At 45.9% G+C, this 26,644-nt stretch overlaps 1 protein-coding gene across 4 annotated transcripts in view; it reads right to left on the reverse strand.

The window, feature by feature from the left end:
• sdk2b (sidekick cell adhesion molecule 2b) overlaps positions 1 to 26,644 on the reverse strand; it is a 599,240-nt gene that overhangs the window by 94,927 nt on the left and 477,669 nt on the right. For 3 of the 4 annotated variants that reach the window (XM_078401131.1, XM_078401133.1, XM_078401134.1), the window contains exons 34-40: positions 26,278 to 26,334; positions 18,742 to 18,843; positions 14,978 to 15,093; positions 11,416 to 11,602; positions 3,566 to 3,703; positions 2,324 to 2,485; positions 786 to 911 (exon numbers count right to left, since the gene is read on the reverse strand). In XM_078401131.1, coding sequence (XP_078257257.1) covers positions 786 to 911; positions 2,324 to 2,485; positions 3,566 to 3,703; positions 11,416 to 11,602; positions 14,978 to 15,093; positions 18,742 to 18,843; positions 26,278 to 26,334 — 888 coding nt within the window. The remainder of the gene's footprint in view (positions 1 to 785; positions 912 to 2,323; positions 2,486 to 3,565; positions 3,704 to 11,415; positions 11,603 to 14,977; positions 15,094 to 18,741; positions 18,844 to 26,277; positions 26,335 to 26,644) is intronic. The other variant, XM_078401132.1, reaches the window with a different exon arrangement.

The following is a 26,644-nucleotide window of genomic DNA, read 5'->3' on the forward strand; positions in this document are numbered from 1 at the left end:
ATTTCTCACAAAGTTTAGATTAATGCAGCTGATAGTAAGACAAGATTCAAGATATAAACTCTTTCCTTGTCCAATGTTTTATCAGCAACCCTTCACTTGATTAGAGTCATAGTCATACAGCACGGAAACACAACCTTGGCCCAATTCGTCCTTGCCGACCAAGTTGTCTCACTGAGCTGGTCCCATCTGCTTGTGTCTGTCCTGTGCTCCTCCACACTTTCCCCATCCATGTCCCTGTCCAAATGTCTTTTACATGTCGCAAATGTACAGGCCTCAACTTCTTCCTTCAGTTAGATCCAGCACTTCCAGATTGTTCTGGATTTATTTAAAACCACTGGCGGCACACCAACAAGATGGTGCCCAAGCCAGGCGACTCTCTGCATGCTGGTCCTTGACGAGGATCTGCAATCACTCATTACAATCGCTCCACTCTTTTAAACCTCTTCTCCACAGATTCCCTTTGTCATGTTTCTGTACACTGTGGATCGCTCGATTGTAATCACGTACAGTCTCTCCGCTGACCAAATAGCAACAACAAGCTTTTCGCTGTACCTCGGTACACGTGACAATAAATTAAACCAAACAAAATTGTGGATGGATACTAAGTTGGTTCCAAGGAATATGGAACTCAGGAAATGGAGAGTTATACATTTTAGACATGCTTCCGATGCTAATACTTTTAGACGTGAAATTTGGAACAATATTTTGGAAATATTCAGCAGCAGATCGGGAACCTGGTGTCGAGGTGAATGGCAGTGTAAGGTTTTGTGAGTCAAGTTTCTTACCTGATGGTCTGGCCTCGATGACGTATCGGCTGATGGGGGCCTTTCCCGAGTCCCCGCTGGACCAATGAATGGTGATGACGGAGCCGTACCTGTAGATCAGTGGCTCACCTGGAGGCCCCGGGGAACCTGAGGGAGGATAAGCACATGGGTGAGGAAACACTCTCTGTAATGAGGCCTCTCCCATCCTCCCAACTCCCCAAAGCACTCCGTCATCAAACTGTTCGGTCCCTGTTATAATGTGGGAAACATGTGTCAGCCAAGTTATGTTTGGTAAGGTCACCCACACAGCACCAACCTCAATGTTTGTCTGCGAGGAGTGTTGGGTGAATGATAAATGTTGGCCATTCAATATCACAATGTAGTTGGGCTAAAACAAATTGCTGGAGGAACTCAGCAGGTCAGGCAGCATCTGTGGAGAGAATGGACAGATGGCGTCTTGGGTCAGGACATGGGGCTGTTGGTTTTCCTATGTCAACTCACTTTCTTTCAAAAAAAATGGGAGGAAATGAAAGAATAAGGAAGAAAAGTCCACCCTCACAAAGTTTACAATGCTCCACACTTCCCTTTGTCCTGACTCTTGTGATCCAATGTCTTCTCAGTCCATTGCAGCGAGATTATTGGAACTAACAGCAGCATTGGGAATCTCGAGTGCAGTGCATGGTTCCTCCTTCTTCAGGCAGGTCTCTGCACACTCGTGGACCTCTCTGTTCTACCTCTCCCCACGGCACTACTTCCCATCCCTTGTCCCACTTGAGCTTGTTCCAATCCCATTGGCCATATCCATGGGACACCCATCTCACTAACATGCCACCCCAGGGCTTTTCCATTGCCGCTTGGACAGGACAAACTGCTTTTCAGAATCGTTAATGGTCTAAACTTCATTATGGATATCCTCTGCATTAGGGTCCCATCCTCTTCATCACAGTGACACCAGTGCTAATTGACTATCTAACACTATGAAGGCCAGGTTTAATGTTTTTTGCCCTTTCACATAAATTATTTTGATAAATCGCATCCATTGTTGTTGCAAGCACCACACACTCAGCGGATAAACAGCTTTTCACACGGTTATTTTGCCAAACAAAAGACATCAATTTATGGAGATACAAAAAACTGCAGATGCTGGAATCTTGAGCAAAATACAAAAGCTCTGGAGGAACTCAGTGGATCAGGCAGCATCCGTGGGGGGAATATACAAAAGACGTTTCAGGTTGATGTTTGTGTCTGAAGAGGGTCCCGACCCAAAAGGTTTCTGTCCATTTCCCTCACAGATGCTGCCTGACTTACTGAGTTCCTCCAGCGCTTTGTGTTTGGTGATTAATAGTTTTTTTTAGCAAGGCTTTTAAGACATGTACAAATTATGTTGAAACAGAGGAATTCCTTTTGCGCTGGCGCCTGAGGAACTCCAAACTCCAAGAGTAGAATGTAGTTGAGTTGGCTTTGTCACTTGGTATTGAGTTGTCAAGAAGACCAGGTTCCTGATGAAACAGGGGAGGAATTTCTCTCTCACAGACTCGGAGAGAAATATATTTAATTACCTTCTCCTGGTCCAGTTGTGATGTTTGCCTCAATTTCTGGTCCATACGTGAAGGTTTTAGCTTTGATTCGGTAAGCGTAAGTCACGCCATCCGACAGGTCTTTAATCTTCATCCATCGGGGGCTGTTTCCCTTCACATCCACGGTCACAATCTTACTCACACCTGCACAGCAAGAGAATCATTGAATCTGCCTCAACCAGACACCAACATGCAGACACCGAGACACAAGCAATTGCAGGTGTGGGACCTTGAGCAAAACACAAAGTGCTGGAGGAACTCAGAGGGTCAGGCAGCATCTGTGGAGGGAATGGACAGACGATGTTTCAGGTTGGGACCCTTCTTCGGTCTGATGGAGTAGGGAGTCTTGACCCATAACGCCGTTTGTCTATTTCTTCCACAGAAGCTGGCTGACCCACCGAGTTCTTCCAGCACTTTGGCTGGATAGGCTGGCATGTACGGCAATACGCTGAGAACAACTACAACAGACTTTGGATAAAGTATAATAACGTGAACAATTACTTTAGACAATCACAGAGATAAAAATCAGTAAATATGACAACGGTAATATGCATCATTTTGTGTTATCCTTCTGCTTTTCCTCCCCCTCCCCCCCCCCCCCCCACCCCTTCTGAAGATGGACCTTTCGCTGTGTACCAACAGGTCAAGTGCCCAGTGGAATCTTTGCCAAATGGTCATTCATCATATTAACTCTGTGCTGATCCGGAGATGCATGTCATTCCATCAGATTCCTTTACCTAACTTTAGACTTTAGAGACACAGCATGGAAACAGGGTACAGTGTGTGCGGATTTGGCCCACCGAGTCAGCGCTAACACTATTCTACACACTCGGGCCAATTTACAATTTTACCAAAGCCAATTAACCCATAAACCTGTATGTCTTTAGAGTGTGGGAGGAAACGGAGCACCCGGAGAAAACCCATGCAGTCACAAAGGGAACGTGCAAACTCTGTACAGGCAGCACCCGTAGTCAGGATAAAACCAGCGTCTCTGGCACTGTAAGGCAGCAACTCTACTGCCATGCCAACATTGTAAGTAGCCTCTAGTGCGTAGATGAGTGGTAGAATCTAGGGAGTGTGGATGGGAATGTGGGGAATATAAAATGGGTAAGGGTAGGATTGGTGTGAAAGTGGATGCGTGATGGTTGACATGGACTCAATGGGCCGAAGGGTCTGTTTCCATCTCTCTCTGACTCTATGTGAAGTAAACACGTTAATGCTTACCATCAACAGGCATGCAAGGCTCATAGACGAGCTGATATCCTTCGATGATGCCATTGGGATATTTGGGTGCTCCCCAGGACACGTTGACAGAGGTGGTGGTGAGCTCGCTGAAGTGGATGGAGCTTGGAGCACTCGGAGCTGTTAGTGGAAAGACAAGACAGTGATCAGTTGTGATCCATGGCCACAACTCAGACAATGAGAAGAGACCAGAGACCCAACCAGAGGTTAGGTAAATGAGACCTATTAACATCAACGTCAATGGACAATCATTCAAATTTTCCATTCTTCTTTGTGCGCATTCAACCAAACATACAGCAGGCAGAGAAATGGGTGACGTTCAGAGAAGAGGAAGAGCAGGAAAACACTGCAAGGACATGTACATGACCACATATAGACAATAGGTGCAGGAGGAGGCCATTCGGCCCTTCGAGCCAGCACCGCCATTCAATGTGATCATGGCTGATCATTCTCAATCAGTACCCCGTTCCTGCCTTCTCCCCATATATTTATTAAACTTCGCCCATCTTTTGCATTTCTTGTCCACCAAATCTTATTTCCTGCTGTTAGCTTTTGCCATATATTAGTGCATATGTTTCACATTGAAAACTCTGAACTCATGTGTATATTTATCAAAGAAACTAGCTCCTCAAACTTGGCATACCATAACCTCACTCGCAAGTCACGGCATCTGAGATTTGGCCTTCTTAGTTTCCTGGTCAATGATGTGGAGCACCATTTCTGCTTCAATCAACCTAATTTCATTCTAACTGCAACAACTGGGGCACATCATCTAAGTCTTGGCAGCATTTCTGGAGAAAATGAATAGGTGACGGTTCAGGTCGGAACCCTTCTTCAGACATTCTTCGAGGGTCTCGACCCGAAACGTCACCTGTTCTTTTTCTCCAGAGATACTGCCTGACCCGCGGAGTTACTCCAGCATTTTGTGTCTATCTTTGGTATAAACCAGCATCTGCAGTTCCTTCCCTACACATCGAAGTATTGGTGTTGGTTTATTATTGTCCTGTGTATCGAGATACACATCGAGTGCTATCCAGTTGGATCACACTATGCCTTAGTACAATCAAGCCATACACAAATACAGCAGGTAGTGCAAGGAGAATAATACCAAGCACCTTCTCCCTAATAATAGCCACTCCACTAACTTCCACCCCCTGACACTCTTGAATTTCAGGTACCTTGCTGGTGCCTTCCACTGTGAAGACTGACACAAAAAGTTATTCAACTCCTCTGCCATTTCTTTATTCACCATTATCACTTCTCCAATGGTCCAAAATCCACTCTTGCCTCTTTCTTGCTCTTTATATAACTGAAGAAACTCTTGCTATCCTCTTTTATATTATTGGCTAGCTTACCTTCGTATTTTGTCTTTTCTCTCAGTATTGTCTTTTTAGTTACCTCTCTGTTGTTCTTCAAAAGCTTCCCAGTCTTCTGGCCTCCCCCCAATCTTTGCTATGTTATACGCCTTCTCTTTTAGTTTTATACTCTCCTTGACTTCCCTTGTCAGCCACGGTCGCCTCTTTCTCCCACTAGAAGCTTTCTTCCTCTTTGGAATGAAAAGATCCTGCAACTTCCAGATTATTCCCAGATCCAATTCTGTATGACCTCTCCTTGTCATTAATAGGGCAGCACAGAAGCACAGCGGCCTCACAGTGCCAGAGACCCGGGTTCAATCCTGACCTCAGGTGCAGTTTGGACAGAGTTTGTACATTCTACCTGTGACCGTGTGAATTTTCTCTGGATGCTCCGATTTCTTCCCATATCCCCAATATATACAGGTTTGTAGGTTAGTTAAGTTCTGTAAATTGTCCCTGGCGTGTAGGATTGAACTAGTGTACGTGTGATTGATGGCATGGACACAGTGGGCCAAAGGGCCTGTTTCCACGCTGGATCTTTAATACATGCCATTTACTTGTTAATCACTCCAGGTCCTGCCTGTTTCAGTGGAAGACTGAGCAAGCCACATTCACTGCTGATCAGAGGAGCAAACTTGTGCCTTGATGCTGTTTAATCCTCAATTGGTGCTTTGTTAATTTGCTACAGTTGCTGTTGTTCAGAGCCCAAGAAACCAGTGTGTCTGAAAGTTTCGCTAAATTTGACACTGCTCTACTTGGCTTCCTTCTCCTGGGAGCAGTTCAAGTCTTGAATCTGTCTCTGGCAGATTGTGTAATTTAAATCCAGAAACAACTAGTTTCCTGGAATCCCAATTAAATGAGTACACGATTAATCCTACTTTTACATGGTGCAAATGTTAGTTCCATTTCCAAGTGCTCTGAAGTATTATTGGGTGATTTCCACAGAAATGTTGCACTTCAAATGAGTAAACTTTGTGATTTAAATGCTCCAGGTTTTGCAGATATCATGTGTGGTTAGTTTGGCAACAGCCCACACTGATTGTACAGAGAATTTCATGTCCTGTGAATCTGTTTGAAGATTGTATGACAAGGCAGAGATAGTCTGCACCACGTTAACTCTTCCTTCACTAAATATGTTAATTTGGATGCACGCTGAAGATGCTGGTTGACAAACTCCTTTCTTTCCTGTGTGGTCCTGAGTAGTAACGAGTTGGCTGCTTGTCTGGGAGAGGGAGAGGACAACATCACAGCCATTCCTAAACAAATCCCCATCATGTGAACTTGTCATGAAGGATCATTTCATGACAAGGAACTGCAGATGCTGGTTTACACCAAAGAAAGACGCAAAGTGCTGGAGTAACTCCGGATCAGGCAGCATGTGTGGAGAACATGGATAGGTGATGTGTCAGGTAGTGACCCTTCTTCAGAGTCTGACGTTTGAAGAAGGTTCCAACCCAAAACGTCACCTATCCATGTTCTTCAGAGATGCTGCCTGGCCTGCTGAGTTACTCCAGCACTTTGCGTCTTTCTTTGCCACGAAGGATCATTGTTCAGGAATCATTGCTAATACTTCCACTTTCTTCAGCTGGTTAAGATCAGTTAATGTAAGGGTTTCTGGTCTGCAGCACCCAGCTCCCCATTGACCGAGGACACAACACAGAATCATGGAAACAGGCCCTTCAGCCCAACTTGTCCATGCCAACCAAGATGCTCATTCTAAGCTCATCCCATTTACCTGCATTTGGTTCATATCACTCTAAACCTTTCCTATCCATGTACCTGTCCAGGTGCCTTGTAAATGTTGTAATTGTACCTCCCTCAACTACCTGAAGAAGGGTTCCGACCCGAAGCGTCACCTATTCCGTTTCTCCAGACATGCTACCTGACCCACTGAGTTACTCCAGCACTTTGTGTCTCCCTCCTTTGGTAGTTACCTACCACCCTCTGTGTGAAAAAAATACCCCTCAGGTGCCTATTAAATCTTTCCCCTCTCATCTTAAACCTGGCAGAATGGCAGGCAGTGACTAGTGGGGTACTGCAAGGCTCGGTGTTGGGACTGCAGCTATTTACAATATACATCAATGACTTGGATGAAGGGATTAAAAGTACCATTAGCAAATTTGCCGATGATACAAAGCTAGGTGGCAATGTGAACTGTGAGGAAGATGCTATGAGGTTGCAGGGTGACTTGGACAGGTTGTGTGAGTGGGCGGATGCATGGCAGATGCAGTTTAATGTAGATAAGTGTGAGGTTATCCACTTTGGTGGTAAGAATAGGAAGGCAGATTATTATTTGAATGGTGTCAAGTTAGGGAAAGGGGACGTACAACGTGATCTGGGTGTCTTAGTGCATCAGTCACTGAAAGGAAGCATGCAGGTACAGCAGGCAGTGAAGAAAGCCAATGGAATGTTGGCCTTCATAACAAGAGGAGTTGAGTATAGGAGCAAAGAGATCCTTCTGCAGTTGTACAGGGCCCTAGTGAGACCGCACCTGGAGTACTGTGTGCAGTTTTGGTCTCCAAATTTGAGGAAGGATATTCTTGCTATTGAGGGCGTGCAGCGTAGGTTTACTAGGTTAATTCCCGGAATGGCGGGACTGTCATATGTTGAAAGACTGGAGCGACTAGGTTTGTATACACTGGAATTTAGAAGGATGAGAGGGGATCTTATCGAAACATATAAGATTATTAAGGGGTTGGACATGTTAGAGGCAGGAAACATGTTCCCAATGTTGGGGGAGTCCAGAACCAGGGGCCACAGTTTAAGAATAAGGGGTAGGCCATTTAGAACAGGTAGAGGAAAAACTTTTTTAGACAGAGAGTTGTGAATCTGTGGAATTCTCTGCCTCAGAGGGCAGTGGAGGCCAATTCTCTGAATACATTCAAGAGAGAGCTAGATAGAGCTCTTAAGGATAGTGGAGTCAGGGGGTATGGGGAGAAAGCAGGAACGGGGTACTGATTGAGAATGATCAGCCATGATCACATTGAATGGCGGTGCTGGCTCGAAGGGCCGAATGGCCTACTCCTGCACCTATTGTCTATTGTCTATTGTCTATGTTCTCTAGTTCTTGATTGCCCAACCCAAAGTAAGACTCTGTGTGTACACACTATCTATTCCCCTCATGATTTTTTTACACCTCCATTAGATCACCCCCTCATCTTCCTGTGCTCCAAGGAATAAAGACCAAGCCTGCCCTACCTCTCCCTGTAGCTCAGGCCCTCAAGTTTATCTCTCTTCCCATGCATGTGTCGAGGATTGAGTGCTCACAGAAAACCCTGTTCATTGTTTGGTGAAAACCAGTCACATGCAATAATTCCAAACAGGAAGCCTGCCGTGTTATGCCATTTACTTTGGTAAATTGAACAGGACTGCAACTCATTTCAGTGAGAATAATGAATCAATATGGTCAATGTAACTATTGTTCAGTGGTCAACCAGGACTAACATGCTGAAGTCATCTTTGTTGAAAATAAAGTTTGTACGGAATATTTACACTTCCGACCTCCTGCAACTGGCTTCTGAAGTTTCACAGTCAATGCATCTATTTTGTGCCGAGGTGCTCTTGAAGCAGCTTAACGTTGATCCAAAGTGTATGAAGTATTTGTCTGTAACTGTAGTTAGTTTTAACCCAACTTTCCACAGTCCTGGAGATGAGTAAAGTTTTCACTGGATTTTCACCCACATTAAACAAACTTCGACAGTGGCTTCCACAGAGGGCCTTTATTCACAAAACGCTGGAGTAACTCAGCAGGGCAGGCAGCATCTCAGGAGAGAAGGAATGGGCGACGTTTCGGGTCGAGACTCTTCTTCAAACCTTCTTCAGACCCTTCTTCAGTCTTGACCCGAAACGTCACCCATTCCTTCTCTCCTGAGATGCTGCCTGACCTGCTGAGTTACTCCAGCAAATACCTTCGATTTGTACCAGCATCTACAGTTATTTTCTTACTCTTTCTTCCACTGAGGGCACGTGCGCTGGTGCAGGGACAGAGAGTGCAGCCGAGAGACTGAGACTGTGTGTGAAGGATAAAAGAGCAGATGGCCCATTGTCAATGGTGACAAGTTTTGACAAAGTTTAAGTGGAGAGATTATTTTATCCAGACGTGAGTGGGTGTTGAGGAGTTGCCGATTTAAAGTTATCACTGGGAGACAAAAGCAAAGTGCCAGGAGGTGAAATGTTTTGTCACTCAGGCTTGGGAGCCGTGCAGGACTGAAATGAAAAGGTAGAGTAACCATGTAAGCAGAGAAAGTCAAACTGACAGGAAGAGGAGTGAACAATGGGGGAAGAAAGAACTGCAGATGCTGGTTTACCAAATAAAGGTACAAATTTCTGGAGTAACTTCAGGCAGCATCTCTGGAGAACATGGTGACGTTTCGGATCGGAACAATGGGACTGTTCTCACAAAGGGGTGGCACCGTTAGGGTGGGCAGAATGGCCTTTTGTGAAAGGAATTGTTTGGATGCACTACGGACTTTGGTTTTGCTCAACAATGGTCTGGTTACCTTGTATTACTGACTGTAGAATTTAGAAAGATACAGCGTGACACAGGCCGCTCGGCCCGTTGAGTCCGTGCCGACCAGCGATCACTCGTACACTAGTTCTTTCCTACACACTAGCGACAATTTACAGAGACCTACAAACCTGTACGTCTTTGGAGCGTGGGAGGAAATTGGAGCACCCAGAGAAAACCACGCGGTCACAGGAAGAACGTACAAAACTCCACACAGACAGTACCCGCAGTCAGGATCGAACCCGGGTCTCCGGCGCTGTAAGGCAGAAACTCCACTACCGCTGTGCCACTGTGCCACCCCTTCTGATTATTAATATATTGCGTTATTGAGGACTGTATATTTATTTGCTGGTTATTGTGTTAATGGGGCTGTCAAGCTGCAGCAGCATGACAGCACTGTTCTGTTCCCGGTACATATGACAATTAAACATTCTTGACATTTGAGTTATTTTTGTTTGATGAAAAATGACTTCAGAGATAGGTACAAGTAGAAAAAAATAATCAATGATGACATGTAACATTTAGAACTACAAGATGACATTTAAAATAACAAAGGAGAAAAAGACGCATGTAATAACAAGGAACTGCAGATAGACACAAAATGCTGGAGTAACTCAGCGGGTCAGGCAGCATCTCTGGAGAGAAGGAATGGGTGACGTTTCGGGTTGAGACCCCACTTCAGACTGAAGAAGGGTCTCGACCTGAAACGTCACCCATTCCTTTTCTCCAAAGATGCTGCCTGACCCGCTGAGATACTCCAGCATTTTGTGTCTACCTTCGATTTAAACCAGCATCTGCAAGTACTGGTTTATACAAAAGATAAACACAAACTGGAGTAATTCAGCGGGTCAGGCAACATCTCTGGAGAACATGGATAGGGTACGTTTCGGGGCGAAACCCTTCTTCAGACTGACTTTTGTGTCTGACTTGTATGTACATACATTGGCTTTTATCACCATAAGACATTGGACAAGAATTTGCCCATTTGGCCCATCGAGTCTGCTCCACCATTCAATCATGGCTGATCTATTTATCCCTCTCAACCCCATTCTCCTACCTTCTCCCTGTACTGTTTGATATCCTTACTAATCAAGAACCTATCAGTCTGTTTTGAAAATACCATCGACTTGGCCACCACAGCCGTCTGTGGCAATGAATTCCACGGAGTCACCACCCGCTGGCTAAAGAAATTCCTCCAAAGCCTCCACTTTAAAGGAACATCCTTTTATTCTGAGGCTGTGCCCTCTAGTCCTAAACTCTCCCACTACTGGAAACATCCTCTGCACATCTACGCTATCTAGGCCTTTCATTATTTGGTAGGTTTCAATGCGATCCCCTCTCATTCTAATAAACATCCCAAAGGATCTTGTGGTGAAAAAAAGGTATGTTTGAAGTACAATCACTGCTGTAATATAGGAAATACAGTGCACAGTCTGTTAGATTAAACTCCCACCAGCACCAATGTAATGCCCAAGTAATGTGTTAGAGTACTATTGGTTGAGGTATAACACCAAACTCCTCTTCAGGAACTGCCATGAATTCTTTGACCTCCACCTGCGAGAGCAGAATGGGTTTTACTTAGTTCATCATTTCATCTGAAAAATGGTACTTTGAGGCTCTCATTCCTGTCCCAACCTGTTCACCAAGGCAAGAGCACAAGTGGCTGAAATCAGGATTAAACACACAACCTTCTGACACAGAAGCAGGACCTTTGCCCTTTGAGCAATCACTGAGATAACCCTGTGAACCTGAAGGCAATAGTGTTGGATTGAGGGCGTCATTGAACCGTGCGGCTTCTCTGTCAATTACACTGCACCTGTGGACCAGCGGCCAACAGCAGACCCTTGGGCAGGACTTTCAGACGACGTTACGTGAAATACAGTGTCTACTTTAACACACAATCACAAGATATATCCTCTGATCTCGAGGAGTACGCTTTGACTATTTCAGCCACGGCTGCCTTCTCTCACCTGCCTGTTGCGTGCGGCTCCTGATGGGAGTGCTCCTTGGCCCATCGCCAGCGGCGTTGAAGGCACTGACGCTGATGAAGTAGGTGGTGTAGCCGGTCAGGTTCTTCAGTTTAACGTTGGTTTCAGGGAGGAAGAGAGTCTTCAGTTTCTCCGTCTCATTCTGACGCTGGAACTCCCAGTAATAAATCTGAAAGGAAACCCAGAACTCTCAGCTCTTTAGTGTTGATTCCAATAGTACAACCAATAGTGTTGATGCTGTCTCCATCAGAATCATCTCAAGACCTTGTGTGAAATTTAAAAATTGCATAGAATATAGTACAGTACAGCTCAAGAACAGGCCCTTCGGCCCACAATGACTGTGCCGAACACAATGCCAAGACCAACTCTTATCTGCCTGCACATAATCCATATCCAGGTACTTACTACCCTCTGTGCAAAAAACATGCCCTGCACATCTCCTTCAAACTTTGCCTCTCTTACCTTAAAGCTATCCTCTCTAGTATTTGCTATTTCCACCTGGGGGGGGGAAAGGTTCTGACTGTCTACCTTATCTATGCCTCTCATAATTTTATATACTTCCATCAGGTCTACCTGCAATCTCCAGTGTTCCAGAGGAAACAATTAAAGTTTGTCCAAGCTCTCTCCATAGCTAATACCCTCCAATCCAGGCATCAGTCTGGGAAACCTCCCCTACACCCTCTCCAAAGCCTCCACACCCTTCCCATAATGGGGCAACCAGAAATGCAAACAATGTGTGGCCCAACTAAAGTCCTATAAATTATATTCATATGTGGAATGAACTAAACACATCCAAAGACTGCTTGCCTTCCCGATCGCATCAACGTTCCTGCCATGTGCTGCCCATGGACACCAGGGTCGGGTGGCTGGTGGCCGGTCTAAGTGGACCTTGGCCAAAGGGTGGGATGCCCACGCCTGGTACTTTGGATGGTTAGTGGGAATGAGGGGGCAGGAGTCAGTGGAGTGAACACGACCAGTAATTTGGACGTTGGGGTGAAATAGGTTGGGAACTTTACAACCAGACATATTGGAACTGACTACTGAACACCGTAACGGTCCGTGTAGATAGACACAAAAATCTGGAGTAACTCAGCGGGACAGGCAGCATCTCTGGAGAGAAGGAATGGGTGACGTTTCGGGTTGAGACCCCACTTCAGACTGAAGAAGGGTCTCGACAATAATACAATAACTGTAATACAAGGTAACTATAATAGTGCAAAAAACAAAGTCGATAGTGCAACATAAAACATAGTCTGTAAAAGCTCATAGTTGCGAGGGGTTAGTGCTGTATAGTGTTCAAGAACCTGACAATTGCTGTGCTGTGAGGATAGGTACAAAAAGCTGGAGTAACTCAGCGGGACAGGCAGCATCTCTGGAGAGAAGGAATGGGTGACGTTTTAGGTCGAGATCTGCCTGTGCCACTGAGTTACTCCAGCTTTTTGTGTCTATCTTCGGTTTAAACCAGCATCTGCAGTTCCTTCCTACACATGAAGGCATGTGGCAGCAGGAGAGAAGAGAACGAACAGAAGCAACTTCTCGGGGAACTTCTGCTCTGCCGCAGATGTGAAACTTCAGACCAATACGTCTGAACATATCACATGGACCACTCACTAAACAGAAGACTGCAAACATCTTGTTAAAGAACCTGAGGCAAGGCCCACCATTGCCTGCCTTTCATGAACACGTCTTTCACACATAATTAAATACAGAACGTATGGTCATGAGACTTCCTGACTTATAAAGGAGCCAGTGTTTCTCAATCACCTCACAAGCTCTTCTTTGAGTGTGGGGAACTAAACAAAACACAACAACAATGTTGGAGTCACAAGGAATGGCAGGTGCTGGAAACCCTGAACAAAAACGTAAAGTGCTGGAAGAACACAGCGGGTCAGGCAGAATCTGTGGAGAAAATAGATAGGTGGAAACTCGGGTCAGGTCCCTTCTTCAGACTGATGAAGTAGGGGGGAGAAAGCTGGAAAAGAGGGGGGGGGGGGTTGTGGACAAAGCCTGGTGAGTGATAGGTGGATGCAGGTGAGGGGGGGCGATCGGCAGCCATGGTGCAAGTGTGAGGAGAGTCTGGAAATCTGAAATAAAAGTGAATGGAGATCTATGGCCACATTGGAGAGATGAAAACTAAGAATATTAAATAACAAACTGCACAGCTTGAGAACTGGAAGTGTCCTTTTATCAAATGATGCCACAGTAATAAAACAATTTAAAAATATTTTGGAGTTAACTTAGTATAAAATTTCGGCAGAAAATTAATTTTGATCTCTCTATATCACTGTATTTGTTCTTGGTTAAATGTGGAGGATGTGCTCTCGGCGGATATGGAACTTGTCGTGGGCTACCTTAAGACCTGGAGACTAAAACTGAGCGTGGCAAAAACCACCACAATGGCCTTTCACCTCAAGGAAGCTCAATGCCAGCTAACCGTCACCCTCAATGGGTCACCCCTACCCTACAACCCATTTCCTACATACCTCGGGGTGAAACTAGATCGGCAGCTGACCTACAAGCAACACCTTAAAGCTCTCCATACTAAAGTTTCAGCACGGAACAACCTCCTGCGTTGCTTGGCCGGATCGTGATGGGGCACCAGGACGTCTACTCTTCAAACCAGTGCTCTTGCACTCGTGTACAGCGCCGCTGAGTACGCCCCCCCAGCATGGTGCCGCAGCGCTCATACCAGCAAGCTAGACGCCACCCTCAACGACACCATGCGGATCATCACTGGCTGCCTACGCCCTACTCCGACGGATCTCCTGCCGGTGCTCGCAGGTATCGCACCCGCTAAGCTTCGCAGAGAGTTCTTCACTCATAGGCTGGTGTGCAAGGCCCCATCGGACGCCAAACATCCTTTGCATCACCTCGCCCAGGATTCACAGCAACTGGGCCTGTCGTCTCGTCGCCCTTTCTCCCGTCATGCAGCGACCCTCTGCGGTTCAACGCCAACATGCATCGTTGGGGGTTGCGTTCATCGGCAGCCTGCGTGTGTGGAGCAGACCAGCAAACAGCGCAGCACGTCATTTTCGACTGCACTGTCCTCCGTCCCCCTGGTGGAGGGGTAGACCACACGGCCTTTGACAACAGCACATTGCACTGGCTACAGCACCTGGAGGGCATTACATAACTTCTGCTGCCTCAAACGCATGAAGAAGAAGGTGTGGGAAGGAACTGCAGATGGTGGTTAAACCAATGATAGACACAAACAGCTGGAGTAACTCAGCGGGACAGGCAACATCTTTGGAGAGAAGGAATGGGTGACGTTTCAGGTCGAGACCCAATAGGGTCCAACCTTTTATATCGACCTGAAACGTCACCCATTTCTTCTTTCAAGAGATGCTGCCTGTCCCGCTGAGCTACTCCAGCATTTTGTGTCTATCTATGGCAAATCATTGATTTGTTTGTTTAGGATTCCTCAGTCGTGTGGCTTTATATGCATTGTGTTAAAGTATTGATGGATTTTGCTGCTATGTTTTGCCGTTGTTTCCTTTGTTGTTTATTGCTGTTTCCTCTTGAAGTTGGCAGCGGCTGACTGTACCTTGTACCCCTGCATGTCCCCGTTCTGTGCTTCTGGTGGGGGAGGTTCCCAGGACACGTCCAACTGTGTTGCTGTTGAACCCTGAACCTGCACGTTCTGGGCTGGCGCAGTGGGGACTGAACAAAAGAAACAGAGTGGTTGTAAGAATTAAAGTACGACATCGCAACAGAAATTAAAACATTAAGTTATGGGATGGACACCAAAGTGCTGGAATAACTCAGTGGGTCAGGCAGGATCACGGGAGAAAAAGAATAGGTGACATTTCGGGTCAGAACCCTTCTTCAGACTGAAAATATATTTGGGGGTCGGGGGGAAATAAACTGGAAGCGAGAAAATGCTAGAATGGTTACTCCAGCATTTTGTGCCTATCTTCAGTGTAAACCAACATCTGCAGTTGCTTCCTACATAAGTTATGGGACGGGTTGTGAGTATAGTTTAAAATGCTCCTACCCTTCCAAATGATTGAGGTGGGTAGAACAAAATAGGAAAGAATCCAATTCACTTTGGCATCCTGTTAATGTCACTTAATGTTAATTCTCCATGTAATTAATTGCCTGATTTCCTCTGTCCCACCCAGTCTCAGTTCCACCTTTGTAACTCCACCCTCAATGTTTGAACAAGGCAACACAATTTCTCATTCAAAATAACGCTGCAAATGAGCAAAACATTTTACAGTCAAACACTCATAAGGCTGAGGCATAAACTCTTGGGGAATATGTCAAATGTACAAAATAAAATTTCCATTATGAAGGAGACAAAACAGGAAACTAATTTAACAAATTAGCAAGGAATTTAACAACGTAGAAATGAAGAACTGCAGATGCTGGTTAATACATAAAAGGACACAAAGTGCTCGAGTAACTCATTGGGTCAGGCAGCAACTCTGGAGGACATGGATAGGCAACGTTTCGAATTGAGACCACGCTTCAGTCTGAAGATCTCGTCCTGAAACTTTGCCTATTCCATGTTCTCCAGAGATGCTGCCTGACCCAATGAGTTACTCAGATAATTGAACCTTAATCTTCAAATATTCAATGAAAAACATATCTACTTCCTGAACTATTTTTGTCCTTTCACTGCTAACAAACAGAGATTTATTAATGTGTTTAATGTTCATCTCTATACTTTTCTCCAGTGAACTTTGTCATCTATTTTGATGCTTTATGTCCTTTCCAAGGTTCATCCTGTTTTTACTCTGAAATTTTATTTTATTTTTTTTAGTTATCATTGTTGATTTTTCCATTCCTCTATTTGCTTAACACTTATTTCCATGTTTCCTATTTGTATTACAGCTTTAAAATGTTTTTTTCATTTTTCCACCAAAGCCTGGATGTAATTAATTTTAATCTGTCTCTCCGGTAGAGTTTGCCGGCATGGAATAGCGTACTTAACCTTCAGTCTCACTGGCGCTGATTGGCAGATGACCTCAACATCCGTCTCCATGGGCCGACTTTCCCACAGCTCTGTTCTCCTAGTTTGTTGATGCCACCCCAAGACAATAAACAATAGATAATAGGTGCAGGAGGAGGCCATTCGGCACTTTGATCCAGCACCGCCATTCAACATGATCATGGCTGATCATTCTCAATCAGTACCCCGTTCCTGCCTTCTCCCCATACCCCCTGACTCCGCTATCCTTAAGAGCTCTATCTAGCTCTCTCTTGAATGCATTCAGAGAATTGGCCTCCACTGCCTTCTGAGGCAGAGAATTCCACAGATTTACAACTTTCTGACTGAAAACGTTTTTCCTCATCTCAGTTCTAAATGGCCTACCCCTTATTCATAAACTGTGGCCCTTTGTTCTGGACTCCCCCAACATTGGGAACATGTTTCCTGCCTCTAACGTGTCCAACCCCTTAATAATCTTATACGTTTCGATAAGAACATGGGTTCCTCTAGAAGTCCCTCTAGTGGGACTCGGACACGTTGTTAAAGTATCCTCTGCTATCACAGAGTCATAGAGGATGGAAACAGATCCTTCAGCCCAAATCGTCCACGCTGACCAAGATACCCCATCTAAGTTAGATCTGTTTGTCCATGTTTGACCCTTATCTTTCTAAACCTTTCGTATCCATGTACCTTTCTAAATGTCCTTTAAATATTGGTGTTAACGTTCTTGAGGACTTTTATTGTTGGAGGACAAATTTACATTGCGAAATTTAGTCTTTTAGTTTAGTTTATAGTCACGTGTACTGAGGTACAGTGAAAATCTTTTTGTTGCGTGCCAACCAGTCAGTGGAAAGACTAAACATAGACAATAGACAATAGACAATAGGTGCAGGAGGAGGCCATTCGGCCCTTCGAGCCAGCACCGCCATTCAATGTGATCATGGCTGATCATTCTCAATCAGTACCCCGTTCCTGCCTTCTCCCCATACCCCCTGACTCCGCTATCCTTAAGAGCTCTATCCAGCTCTCTCTTGAACGCATTCAGAGAATTGGCCTCCACTGCCTTCTGATTGCAATCGATCCATCCACAGTGTACAGATACAGGATAACTGGGCTTTAGTTTTGCAGATGCCTCATTCTCTGAGATGTTTCAGTGGACAAGTGCTTGACAAGACAAATGAACCATTAAAGTTCCCTCCCAGGTCAATATCCCAGCATAGAGGCCCCGAATGCACTCATTTGGTGAGCTGGCTAAGCTGTGCATGGAGACACAAGAGACCGTACACTCAGGGAGTCAGGCAGCATCCGTGGGGGGAAAGGAATGGTCCACGCTTTGGATCGAAAGCCTATATCAGGACTTCTGCGGGGTCTGTGTGTTTTGTGTGAACAAAACAAGCAAGATGATTCCTCAAGCAAATCACATTGAAAAAACGGTAATGGGACATGCAGAGTCTAAACCAGGAAGCATAAGTTAAAGTTAGAATCAACGTAAAATCAAGAATAGAACCTGAAAATGTAAAAAAGATGGAAATATGATTGAAAATGAGGGAGCACGCAAGAAAGAGAAATAAAAACAGATAGAAAGTTAAAGAAAACGCTCCAACGACAATCAACATTTGCAGGAATGAGGCTAAAGGAATCAAGGGATATGGGGAAAAAGCAGGAACGGGGTACTGATTTTACATGATCAGCCATGATCTTATTGAATGGCCGTGCTGACTCGAAGGGCCGAATGGTTTACTCCTGCACCTATTTTCTATGTTTCTAATTCTTCATGTGCAGCCAATATTTACCTACAGTTGAGTGAACAAATTCTAACTGGAAGGATGATGCGGCGTGTGGGAGGCAGGGCAGATGGAAACCTTTATTTCCTTCACTGCCAGGTCTCTCAGTGAGATAGAGGGGAAACAAAGTTTGTGGGGAAGCAGGAAAGAAGGATTGTTGGTTTACTATGTCATGATGGGCTCAATGGCCTAATTCTGCTCCGATGTCTTATGATCTTATGATCTAATGCTTGTGCAAAATCCAGAAAGTTACTCTTTGATTTATCAATGTTGATAATGTTGAGAGCCTCGGGATTATTGCTGCCACTAAATCCAGGGCTTGAGAGGCTGTGTGAAATCTGTGACAGATACAGTCAGAGCGAAGGAAGGTTAGTGTAAGAATGAATAGGTGCTTGGTCAGATATTACCAGTTTAGTGCCGGAGTAACGCACAAAGGTCAGGTAGCATCTGTGGAGGACATGGATCGGTGACTGGATCCCGATCCCCAACACATACGTCACCTATCCATGTCCTCCAGAAATACTGCCTGACCCGCTGCGTTAATCCAGCACTTTGCTGGCTATGACAGTCTCTTCATGCCATTGTACCTACCGGCCTCGCCCACAAACACCTCTTGAGGAGGGCTGGTCGGCCCCTCCCCCACCGCGTTATACACGCTCATTCGGATTTCATAACGTCTGTGCTTGTTCAGCTCTGTGAGGATTAAAAAAGAAAAAGTCGTCATAGTTAACATTACTGTCGAGAATTTTGCACAGTCAGATATTTTAAGCAGTCATTGAGTAGAACGATTGGGTGAGCCTGTCTGTGAAACTGTGGTGGTGATGGTGCTGGTGACATTGAGCGGCCAACCCTTGGTTTCTGGATCGTGGCCTATGCTGTGGCCTGAAGTGGACTCCATTCACCACCCCCACCCCTTTCCCCCCACTCTCCCTCATTCTCCACAGTCTGGGCTCACAACTACGCTCTGCCTCCTTTCACAGAAGCCGAGTCTTGTTCAGCTCTGTTCCCTACCAAAGATTTCCATGAGTGAAACTCTCTGACTGGCATTTCCTGTGGGATTTTGTACGAGGACTGCTGGAATATCAAATAAACAACATCACAGCAAGCTGAAGTCAGCAATGCTTGAATTGTTCCAAAATCTATGATGATTGTACTGGTGAAACTATCCAGATGTTGCACCAGTCTAACGGCTCTCCCCTCATGACCATTAACATGGCTAGGCTTTAGAGATACAGCGTGGAAACAGGCCCTTTGGCCCGACGAGTTCATGCTGACCAACGATCATCCTGGACACGGGCACTATTCCACACACTAGGGACAATTTACAATCTTTACCGAAGCCAATTAACCTACAAACCCGCACGTCATTGGAGTGTGGGAGGAAACTGGAGCGACCGGAGCGGTCACAGGGAGAACGTGCAAACTCCATACAGACAGTAGTCAGGATCGAACCCGGGTCTCTGGCACTGTAAGGCAGAAACTCTACCGCTGCACCACTGTGCCGCCCATCCATCTGATCATCTCAGATCACGAGACCAGAAGGAGGTTTGTTTCTTAGCAAGATTACACACTGGTCCCACATCTTGAATGAGGAACTAAGATGGAATTATAGGATTACAGAGAATGCATGCCACAGACTATTCAGCCCATCACGAATGTGCACCCACCCTCATTGGAACCTCCTGCAAGTTGCTGTTCTTCAGCACATCTAAGCACTTGTTAAACGTGGCGATTGACCCTGTCAGCTGTTGGGCAGAGGGTTCCAGATCTCTGCCACTTCCTCATCTTTCCTCTAACTCTTCCACAAATTATTTTTTTAATCTTCAGCCCTTAACCTCTGATAAAAGGTTTATTGAGGTATTCAGACAAAAACAGGCCCATCACTGTGGCGAGCTGGGGGGGGGGGGGGGGGGGGGGGGCTAGAGCTTGTAAGTGATAGGTGGACACAGGTGAGAAGGGGCTGATTGGCAGAAAGAAGCCAGGTGGGGGAAAGAAGGTGGAGATAGCGACAGAAGCAGGGGGTGATAAATGGAGGACAAGTGGTCATCCATCCTACTGAGAGTGGGATTTTGCCAGGTCCAAACTGATGGTTATATGGTGATGCTCAATGCCCCCGAACCCAAGTTAGATCCTGCCCTCAGATGCTGTCTGCGTGGAGTTTGCACGTTCTCCCTGTGACTGAATGAGTTTGTAACCAAGTGCTCCAGTTTCCTAGAACTTCAGAATGTTGTGTTGGTCAGTTAAATGTGCACTCGGGTCGATAATGGCAAAGGACGATGGGCATAAATAATTAATCAGTGATAATTTATCAACAAAATCAGTCACGCCAAAAAGGAAGCAATTATGCCTGTGAGATGTTTTGCACACAATCTTTTCATCATGGCCACATATTTAAAAATATTCTGACCCAAGTTTCAGCATCAAATTAGAAAAAGCACAACAATGTCTTTATCCCTAATGAACCACTCAAGAAAATAACCAGCAAGTAATTTAACCATTATCCCTTTTCCTTCAGTCATTCACTGCAATTATTTTGTTTAAAACTTGCCTGAATCTTGAAACCAATTGGAGATTTTTGAAGAGCTCCCCCTCCCCTTCCCCCACTCACCATCAACAACACCCCAGTCACATCTGTGGAGTCATTTAAGTTCCTTGGAACCATCATCTCCAGGGACCTTAAATGGGGGGCCACCATCGACTCCACAGTCAAAAAGGCCCAACAGAGGATGTACTTCCTGTGGCAACTGAGGAAACACAATCTGCCACAGGCAATGATGGTCCAATTCTATACTGCTATCACTGAGTCACGTGTGGCTGCGCCTAACGGCTGCGGCTCTCTGGCAGTCTGTTTGTCTTTTTTTCCTTTTTTGTTTTGTTTGTGTCGGTGTTGGGATGGTTTTTGTTTCTGTTTTTGGCTGTGTATGTGTGGGGGGGGGGTGGTGTGGGGGGGGGGCGGGTGGGGTGGGGGAAACCTTTCTTTTATTAGGTCTCTTCCCCGGGGCGCAGCTCGGCCGCAGGGCCTTCCATCGCCCGCGGGACCTTCCATCGCCCGGCGTGGCTCGGCCGCTGGACTTAACATTGCTGGCGCGGCTCGGCCGCGGGACCTAACAGTGCCCGGTGCGGCTCGGCCGCGGGGCCTTCCATCGCCCGGTACGGCCGCGGGACGGTTCAGCGCTCGGTGCGGCTCGGCCGCGGGGCCTTCCATCGCCTGGCGCGGCTCGGCCGCTGGACTTAACATCGCCGGCGCGGCTCGGCCGCGGAACGGTTCAGCGCCCGGCGCGGCCGCGGGGCCTTCCATCGCCTGGCGCGGCTCGGCTGTGGGACTTAACATCGCCGGCGCGGCTTGGCCGCGGGACGTTTCAGTGCCCGGTGCGGCTCAGCCGCGGGACTTAGCAGCGCCCGGTGCGGCTCGGCCGCGGGACTTAGCAGCGGCCGTGGGGCCTTCCATCACCCGGCGCAGCTCGGCTGCGGGACTTAACATCGCCCGGCGTGGCTCGGCCGCTGGACTTAACATCACCGGCGCGGCTCGGCCGTGGGACGTTTCAGTGCCCGGTGCGGCTCGGCCGCAGGACGTTTCAGTGCCCGGTGCGGCTCGGCCGCGGGGTCTTCCATCCCCTTGCGGGGGCTGTGCGTGTCGGTCGCCTCGTTAGGGGTCGAGCTGCCTGTCCGTGGGCGTGCGGGGAAGAGAGTGGAAGTTTTGTTGCCTTCCATCACAGTGAGGGGGTGTTTGGAGTCACTGTGATGGATGTTTGTGTTGGGGTCGTGTGTCCTGTGTTCTTTTCTTTTTTGCTGTGTCTTGTGACTGCTGCAATTTCGTTCGGTATTTATACCGAATGACAATAAAGTTCTGTTATTATTCTGTTATTGAGTCCGTCCTCACCTTCTCCATCATGGTCTGGTTTGGCTCAGCCACCAAGCACGACATCCGGAGGCGGCAACGGATTGTTCGCTCAGTTGAGAAGGTTGTTGGCTGCAACCTTCCCCCCCACTAACGAACTGTACACTGCAAGGGCCAGGAAGCGAGCAGGCAAGATCATCTCTGACCCCAAAATCTTCGAAGCACTTCCCTCTGGAAGGCGACTCCGGACTGTCACAGCAGTCACAGCCAGACATAAAAACAGCTTTTTTTCCATGAGTAGTAGTTCTACTCAGTAACCAAAGCCTGTAGTCTCTTTTTTTGCTCTGGTTTATTTTCACCCACATGTTTGGACCATAGTGTTGTATCCTTATTGTTTTGATGTGTTTATGCTTTATTCTTAGTTGTTTGTGTTGTCATTTGTAAACGGAGCACCAAGGCACATTCCTTGTATATGCACATACTTGGCCAATAAACTTATTCATTCATTCATTCATGCAGAGAAATGGGATCATTCTTAAATGCTATGATGATACGATACGATAAAACTTTATTCATCCCCGGAGGGAAATTGGTCTGCCAACAGTCACGACGCACAACAAAGTACACGAAAACTTGAAATTAAACGTGAAAACAAAAAGAAAAAGACAAGCGACCCTTGGCTGTCTGTCGTGTTCACCGGAACAAATGAACAACCAAAAATGAACAACCAAACCGGGGCAGAGGATTCTAAACTCGAGTGCCCCCCTCCCCCATGCTGGGTCCCCCTTTGTTCTCCCACTGTTCCACACTGTGGTCCCCCCTCGCTGGGTCTCCATTGGCCTTCACTGTGGTCCTCCCATGCTGGGTCCTCCATTGTTGTTCATGGCGTTCCCCCCATGCCGGGTCCCCATTGTCCTCCCCTCACCCCCGAAGCTCCCATCGTAGCCGCCGCTGAGGCTCCTTTGGCCCAGGCAGGCCTCGCCGCCCGGCTTTGTTGCAGTCCCACGGGAGGCCTGTCATCCTAACTAATATGATTCTAAATAAAATGTATTATTGTGAATAATATTCTTTGTCTTTGTACAACCTACTTTGGTATGTGACTGCCAAGGTCAGCCTGTCTGTTTCTGAAGGTTTTCTGCAGCATTTTTCTCTTTGTTATCTCTGTGTGGATTTTTCTAATATAACATCTTATTTTAATCATCTTTGCTTGATGGAAGCCAGGACTTAATTTCTTTTAAAACCATTCCCCATTAAAGATTTCCAATCACATCCTTAGTTCCTGGTCCCAGCTGGCACTGCCTGGCAGATGATCTCAGCGTTAGTCAAAGTTTCATTATGTGCTAATTGTTTTAAGAACCTTGATTAGTGTCTTGATGTGACTTCCCTCTAGAGGGACCACGACATATTACATCGATCTGGATTCTGGATTGGGGTTTATGTGGAGATTTTGTCACCATTTGGCCCCTCGAGTCTACTCTGCCATTCGATCATGACTGATCTATCTTTCCCTCTCAACCCCATCTCCTGCCTTCTGCCCGTAAACCTTCGACACCCTTACTAATCAAGAAGTTGGAAGATACCCAAAATTCTCCCGCTACGGCAATCAAGCCTACTCATTACTGAACTAAATGGTGTCAAAAGCACATCAGACTGATCAGGTAGGACAATTTCTAAAAGTGGAGAGAGAGGAAACTGGTAACGCTGTTCTTTGGAATGAACAACCGTACGTAATTGGACTTTCGCGTGTGGTGGTATAAGGAGAGTTTGTTCGTGTGAAGGTGTTCATACACCACCGGGACGGCTTGTGATAAAGGTTGCTTGAGAAAGATACCCTTTTCCTGCGAGACTGACCAGACCATCTACATCTTCCTGCAGTCGACAGCCTCCCTGCTCCTTGCCACCGCTCTCGTTTTGATAGGTTTAGATTATTGTTGATTCTTGAGTTTTGATATTTTATCAGCAGGCTGCTCACCACAGACCAGGTAACACTCACTATAACAAAACTCTCTGTGTTTGAGGACTAAAGATTGCGTCAGGTAAATCTTAAAATGGATTACAAGTTTGTCAAGTGCTACTGAAGATGGATTAAAAGTTGTTGAGCTCAACAAAATCTTCCATTAACATATCTTCCTGTTTGTGCAAGGCCAAATCTCACCTCATTCAGATACCAATAATACACATGTGACCGATAGCTAGTAACTTTTAGCGTTATTTCTGTATGAGTGCGAGAATTAAGTGTCACAGAGGCATAAAGCAGGAGTGACACAGGGCTAGTGTTTGCAGTGTACAGGGTTAGCTGCTGGAGGTAACTGTGCAGGATTGAAAGAGGAGAAATAGGTGGAGCCTGTATTGAGAACATTAATCTGTGACCTCCACTGGAAGAGACAGCTTTGAACAAAGTAGAATCAAGGAACTGCAGATGCCAATTTCCAAAAAAATAGGACCTGTTGGAGTAACTTAACAGGTCAGGCAACATCTCTGGAGAACATGGATAGGTAACGTTTTGGGTTGGGACTCTTCTTCAGACTATCCTGACCCAAAACCTCACCTATTCTCTTCAAAGTTACTGCCTGACTCGCTTCGTTAATCCAGTATTTTGTGTCTTTTTTCCAGCTTTGAAGAAAGGTGAGTATAAACCCAGCCAAGATAACCCCCACCGTTAAAGATCACACTGACAGTTATTGTTATGCTGTTTCTGTAAATACAATAACAACTAAGAATAATTGATTTTAGGCAGGAGGGCAAAAGGATCTCAGTGAACGGCCTCAGATGATCGAATTTAACACTCAGTAATTAATCATGATTTCTGCAGGATTTACGTGACGCTCCCTGAAGAAATGTTCATGTCGGCTGATGGGTAAGCAGATTAGGTCAGCTGGGGATTAAGATCTGGTTTGGATTTGACCTGCTAACTATTTATAGTTCTTCTGATCTTTCGAGCAAGTTGAACTTTTTTAAACGGGGCATAGCTTTTTGAGGCTCTTCGCAATTAATATTGTTCATTCTAATATTGTATTAGAATGATACAATATTATCACTGTAAGGGGGAAGTCTTTTAGGACTGAGATGAGAAAGTTTTTTTTCACACAGAGTGGTGAATCTGTGGAATTCTCTGCCACAGGAGGTAGTTGGGGCCAGTTCATTGGCTATATTTAAGAGCGAGTTAGATCTGGCCCTTGTGGCTAAAGGGATCAGGGGGTATGGAGAGAAGGCAGGTACGGGATACTGAGTTGGATGATCAGCCATGATCATATTGAATGGCGCTGCAGGCTCGAAGGGCCGAATGGCCTACTCCTGCACCTATTTTCTATGTTTGTATGTTTCTAATGCACCTCAGTCGCAACATCCCTGCGACATCAACACAATTGTGCTTTATGCCCAGCGGGGGGGAGGGGGGGGGGGGGGGGTGGGGGTGGGGGCAGCTGCTGATGTGACACAAAACGCAGAAACAACCAAAGGTAGACACAAAATGCCGGAGTAACTCAGCGGGACAGGCAGCATTGCTGGAGAGAAGGAATGGGTGACGTTTTGGGTCGAGGCCCTTCTTCAGACATTGCAGAAACACCCAACTTTGAGCAGGGGTCAGTTGCCTCCCTCTTCCACCTCACCAGTTGAGAGCAGACATGAGCATGAAGATCAATGATGGAAATTAGCTGAAAGTCAGAGTCAAGTCTGCTTTTCTGTACTCTACTGAAAAATGAAACATAAAAAAATAATAATGCTATTATCATGTGAACTATTATTTATAAATGGGTTTTACTTTTTACGTGAGGTCACAATATCCTTATAAATACTTTTTGTATTAAGAATCATGCACTTCTTAAAGTAAGTTCTTACTCACAGGAACTCACTTAGTTTCTTGGTTATCATCTAAAACTGGCCAGATATGATGACAACCGGCCGTTTGGCTTGCCTTTGATCACTGTCATCCATTCTATGGTGAGGTGGGAGAGAATGATGACAGCGATATCTTGTGACCAAAATGATCATGTGCACTGTCCAGTCAGTGCACCATAGAGGTGACCTCTGGCCAACTGACCTAACAAAGTGGATTAAATTACTGAGGAGGTTGAACTATTGACCCAAGGTGTGCAGGAACATGTCTGTATTTTGAGTCATACAACATGGAAACACGCCCTTCCCCTGCCACTAATCCCATTTCTCTGCATTTGGCCCATATGCCTCCAAAGGTTTCCTTTGGGCTATTGGCTTCTGAGAATGAGGAGAGAAAATGGGGGATAATAAGAGTGAAGCAAAATACATTAAAAAGAGTAATAAAGTTGACTTACTGTCCAGCTCATATTGTGCAAGTGTGGAGTCACTCAGGTTCCGAACATGATACACTGCTACAGGAGATGTGATGCGTGAAAATACAGGTTACAACGAACAGAGAATATTAGTGAACACAAACATCACTCGTGCAACATTCATTGAAGTAAGTGCCACTGTAATTCAATAACACATTATAAGCACTCTTCTGGTTATTGCAAATTATCGCATGGTTATTGGAAAAATGGACAGACATAGTTCACACAAAGGAAGCCACAGGCCAATAGCTAAAGGAGAGCAAGCCAATAGGTAACCTGGTGTCAATGCTCTGGGCAATGGGGACTTCTCAGGAATAATAATGGGAGGAGCAACATGATCTTCCGTTTA

This window comes from Rhinoraja longicauda, chromosome 6 (assembly GCF_053455715.1).
Source record: "Rhinoraja longicauda isolate Sanriku21f chromosome 6, sRhiLon1.1, whole genome shotgun sequence".
Lineage (NCBI taxonomy): Eukaryota > Metazoa > Chordata > Chondrichthyes > Rajiformes > Arhynchobatidae > Rhinoraja > Rhinoraja longicauda.